At 47.9% G+C, this 5,040-nt stretch overlaps 2 protein-coding genes across 2 annotated transcripts in view; both read right to left on the bottom strand.

Moving 5' to 3' along the window:
• Nucleotides 1-2,472, bottom strand: part of Rfwd3 (ring finger and WD repeat domain 3) — a 30,804-nt gene extending 28,332 nt beyond the window's left edge. The window contains exons 1-2 of the mRNA XM_013012686.1: nt 2,305-2,472; nt 130-544 (exon numbers count right to left, since the gene is read on the bottom strand). Coding sequence (XP_012868140.1) covers nt 130-542 — 413 coding nt within the window. The 5' untranslated portion in view covers nt 543-544; nt 2,305-2,472. The remainder of the gene's footprint in view (nt 1-129; nt 545-2,304) is intronic.
• Nucleotides 2,473-2,587: 115 nt separating this feature from the next.
• The window catches only part of Mlkl (mixed lineage kinase domain-like), an 18,119-nt gene continuing 15,666 nt past the window's right edge, over nt 2,588-5,040 (bottom strand). Inside the window, exon 10 of the mRNA XM_013012688.1 lies at nt 2,588-2,634. Coding sequence (XP_012868142.1) covers nt 2,588-2,634 — 47 coding nt within the window. The remainder of the gene's footprint in view (nt 2,635-5,040) is intronic.

Below are 5,040 nucleotides of genomic sequence, written 5' to 3' on the forward strand. Positions count from 1 at the left end.
TCACGGTCTCTCCTGCCCGGGTTGGCTTTGAACCGCGATCCTCAGATCTCAGCCTCCTGAGTAGCTAGGATTACAGGCGTGAGCCACCAGCGCCCGGCAACTAAGTGAATTCTTACACATAACATTTACCTAGCATTGCCTGTTCTCTGAGAGGCTCCACCTCTTGCTCTATGTAACGCAGACTCTCTTCTCCTCCTTATTCTCACTGGCCCTCCACTGTGGTTCAAATTTGAAGGAAGAGGTCTCAGGGATTCCAGCATGCCATGAAGTCTCTGCAGCCCAGTGATGAAGTTGGTTATAGAAGCCAAGGAAGATACTCGGTTTCTGTGGTTAGCATCAGACATGTGCCTATGCTCCTCTGAAGTTTCTGGATTGCTGTTTTCCACACCCTCTACTTCGGCAGTCAAGTCAACAGACTCTGGCAGGGCAGGCTGGAGCGGGGGTGGTGCCTCTTGACTACTGACCAGTACAGCAGGAGCAGGTGGTTCGGTAGGATCACCTAACTGATCCTGAAGATCACAGTCCATTGCTTCATGAGCCATTACTGGGGGAATAGTAGTCATAAAAAGAGTATTAGTAAAATTGAGAAAATACTGTATCTGTGATCTAACCACGTCTTTCAGAATCTCCTCCAGCAAGAATCAGCACAACTAAGAAAACTAAAGACTTTACTTAAGTCAACTTCTCGTCCCATAAAAAGTTTGTTTTTTGAGTTTTTTTTTGTTCTTTTTTCTTTTTGCTTATGTGGTGCTGAGGAATCGAACCCAGGGCCTCATGCATGCAAGGCAAGCACTCTACCACTGAGCCAACTTCCCAGCCCCTGTTTTTGTTTTTAACATAGAGCCTTACTATGTAGCCCCAGGCTGGTCTTAAACTCAAGACTCCCTGCTTCTAACTGTCAAGTAATGGGATTATAGGAATGCATCACACACCCTGAGAAGTACTTATATCAGGGCTTAGAGTCACTCATCTCTAATCCCAGCATTCCAGAAATTAAAGGCACATTCCAGGTAGAACTGTGAATTCAAGACCAGCTTCTCTTTTAAAAAAAAGAGAGAGGAAGGGGTGAGAGAGAAAGAAAGCAAGAAAATGAGGGCTAGAAAGGTGGCTCTGTGGTAGAGTGCTTGCCTTGCATGCATGAGGCCCTAGATTCAATTCCTTAGCACCACATAAACAGAAAAAGCCGTAAGTGGTGCTGTGGCTCAAGTGGTAAAGCGCTAGCCTTGAGCTGAAGAGCTGAGGGACAGTGCCCAGGACCTGAGTTCAAACCCCACAACTGACGGAAGAAAAAAAAAGGCAGAAGTGGCACTGTGGCTCAAGTGGTAGCATACTAGCCTTGGCCACAAAAGCTCAGGGGCAGGACCCAGGCCCAGAATTCAAGCCCCAGGACCAGCAAAGGTAGGGGAGTGGGGGGCGGGGGAGAGGAGAAAGAAAAGCAAAGCAAGGCTGGAAGCACTTTAGTAGATTACCAACAGTGAGCAAAAGAACCCATTGCAACCCCGAGGCCCCGAGTTCAAATTCTGATACTAGCAAAACTGCCACAAAACAACTCAAGCTCTGGGCTGCAATGTACTCTTTCAAATACACCAAAATAAAAAACAACAGGCCTGCCATACTATATGGCAGAAAAACTGAATGTTTTAGTCTCAATAGTAAAGTTCCTGCAACAGCACCATTCTGTAGTTAAGTTTCCCAATTGGCCTGGGAGTGAGGGAAGGGGGTGCAACAGTGCTGCTAGACCCAAGAGGCCACTGAGCGCGGCGACTGCAAGTGTGTAGCTCCAACAAGGGATACCACGTCCCAGCGGGTGCCCAGGACCTGCAGGAATTCCCTCGGAATGGGGGATCGCTGCTCTGGGTCACTTACTTCACTTACTACCTAGAAGTCCTCAAGTGGCTTGACTGACCTCAGCCTAACTTGTCGGCCCGTAAAAGATGTGAAGACACTTCGGTCACTGCGTGTCGGAGAAAATAAAATTCTATTCCATTGAACGTGGAATTAGTAGACTAGTAGCTGGCCTGGGGGAGGAGGGGCCGGAAGAACGCCGAGCTCCGCCCTCTCCCCCCCCCACAGCCCAAAGGCGCAAACTCGCCAGCCATCCCCTCCCCCACCACCTACTCCCATTACCCCGCCTCACCCCCATTATCTCCCATCCCCACCCCTGCCCCCCACTCCACCCCCACCGCCCCCCATCCCCACTCCCACCGCACTCCCGGCCCACCACGGCCCGGACCTCCTCAACCTCGACCTGCGGCCGCCCAGAATCTCCTCAGGCCGCCAAGTTCCAAACCCGCCATGGCCCACCTTCTGCGGCGACTCTAGGCCCCACGACTAGGGACCGTAACCCAGTGAAGTTAGGCCAAAACTGGAGGCTCGAAGCTTGGAGAGAAATAAGAGGCCAGTTTTGCTAAGGCCGAAAGACCGCGGCGGTCAGCCGGACGAGCTCCGACGTTTACGGTTACCTCGGCAGACTACGGCGCCGACCGGAACTTCCCTTCAAACAGCTCAAGCTCCCGGCCCGCGACGCGGGCCAAGTAACCTCCTATTGGACAGCCGCTCCAGCCAGCAACCAATCATCTCTCTTCTTCTACTGGCCATCGCTGGATAAAATGGGGTTCTCATTGGTTAGTTGGTCTTAAAGGGCGGGAACACGTGCTAAACAGTCTCATAAAATTGGTAGACTTGTCTGTCTGTCATTCGCGCCCAACCCCCGGAACAGACAAGCGGAAGTTTTTTGTTTTTTAAAATAGTTTAATCGAACTTTGGAGGGAAAAAGGTTTAAAGATTTCGCAGTCCATTTTTTCCCTGTGTGTATGTTGGTTGTGGGACAGGACCTGGATACTGTCCTTGAGCTTTTCCCGCCCAAGGCTGGCTGGCTACCATTTGAGCCAGGCTCCACTTCTGGCTTTTTGTGATGAATTGGAGATTAGAGACAGACTTCGAACTGCGATCTTCATCTTCAGATCTCAGTCTCCAGAGGAGCTAGGATTACAGGCGTGAACCACCAGTGCCCAGCTCTGCTCTGGGTCCACTTCAGAATGGAAGTGTTAAAACTATGACTTTTTAGGTTTGGAATTGTGATTCAGTGGTAGAGGACCTGCCTAGCAGGCCTTGAATGCAATTTCCAGTGCCACAAACAAATACTCAAAACCTGTGGCTCCTACTGCCTCTTCCTACTCTTGGTTGGAGCTTACCTTTACCCAAAGGGTAGTAGCTAATGGAACAATTTTTAAATATTGCCTCTAGAATTCTGGACCCTCGATAGGGAATAACTTGTTCTTATTGGTCTTCTCATGGAGTCGAAGAGCTTGCCAATGCTACCTTAAGCGAAAAAGAATTCCCACTATTTCTTTCACCTGACACCACTCCAATAAATTGCCTACTATTATAAATACCTCACTTCACTTAACAGCAAAGGGTTTTCAAGCCTCTCTCTTTTTTTTTTTTGCTGGTCGTGGGTCCTGAACTCTGGGTCTGGGCGCTGTCCCTAAGCTCTTCAGCTCAAGGCTAGCGCTCTACCACTTGAGCCACAGTGCCACTTCCAACCTTTTCTGCTTATGTGGTGCTGAGGAACCGAACCCAGGGCCTCATGCATGCAAGGCAAGCACTCTACCACTGAGCCACCTTCCCAGCCCAAGCCTCTCATTTTTTATAAGATGAAATCGCGCTTTTTTTTTGTCAGTCGTGGGGCTTGAACTCTGGGCCTGGGCGCTGTCCCTCAGCTCTTCAGCTCAAGGCTAGCGCTCTACCACTTGAGCTACAGTGCCACTTCCGGTTTTCTGGTGGTTTATTGGAGATAAGAGTCTCACAGTCTTTCCTGCCCGGGCTGGCTTTGAACCGCGATCCTCAGATCTCAGCCTCCTGAGTAGCTAGGATTACAGGTGTGAGCCACCAGCGCCCGGCGAAATCGCGCTTTTTTTATTGAAACTTCAGGCAGGCTGCACATTGCTAAAATTTTATTAACTGAGCTTTCATATTCAATGAGATTGGTAGCAGAGAAGAACATAATTGAAATTCATAGATACCCAAACATTGTCTTCAATATTCTCGCACCAAGGCCATCAACATATATATACTTTATCTTTCTGTCCAAAGAAACAGCTAATTGAAGGAGAAAGGAGTTTTTCATTTAGAAACCAAACTGATACATTATGGAGCAGGAGGGAAAAAAAATTGTATGTGTTTCATTGTTAGACAAGAGGAGCCTGCTTTATGCAGATAATTAAAAAATACAAAGAAGCCAAACAGAAAAATGGGAGGTCTGAGGACTTGGCACAAAAGGTAGAATACCAGCTTAGTAAGTATGAGGCCCTGAGTTCAAATACCAGAACTGAAAAACCAAAGAAAATAATATTTTCTAAATTTAAAAAAGGGGAGGGGGAGAAAAATGGTTTGGTGAAATCCTTATCAATGTTGTGTAACATCTTTATTTAAGATGAAATGGCCATTTACTCACTTTTGGGGATTCTTTTCGTATAACTTCAATAAAGATTGTAAGCAAAGAAAAAAAAGAAATGGCTGTTTATGCTTGAAATTTTTTTTCAGATTCCAATTGATACTTTGTTGGGCTGTGGGGGTGTAGAGAAGGAAGCAGGACCACTGGCTTCTCCCCAATAATCCTCTACTTTGCCTGCCTTAGATCGCTGGGGAGATTTAGTGGAGACTAGAGGCAGATTCTCCTTGGCTGAGTGATTAAGTGGCAGCCTCCATGATTCCTGCACACACAGCTATTCAAATGTATCTGGAGCTAGGCAGCCTGTGGCTTACGCCTAGAATTCTAGCTGCTCAAGAGGCTGACATCTGAGGAGAAAGTTCTGAAGTCAGCCTGGGGAAGGAAAGTCCATTAAACGTTTATCTCCAATTAGCTATCAAAAAACCTGAAGTAGAGAGCTGTGACTCAAGTGATGGAGCACCAGCCTTGAGCTAAAAAAGCTAAGGGACAGTGCCCAGACCCTGAGTTCAAGCCCCAGTATGGGTACACACACACACACACACACACACACACACACACACACACACACACACACACACACACACACA

Source organism: Dipodomys ordii, unplaced genomic scaffold (assembly GCF_000151885.1).
Source record: "Dipodomys ordii isolate 6190 unplaced genomic scaffold, Dord_2.0 Scaffold18, whole genome shotgun sequence".
NCBI lineage: Eukaryota > Metazoa > Chordata > Mammalia > Rodentia > Heteromyidae > Dipodomys > Dipodomys ordii.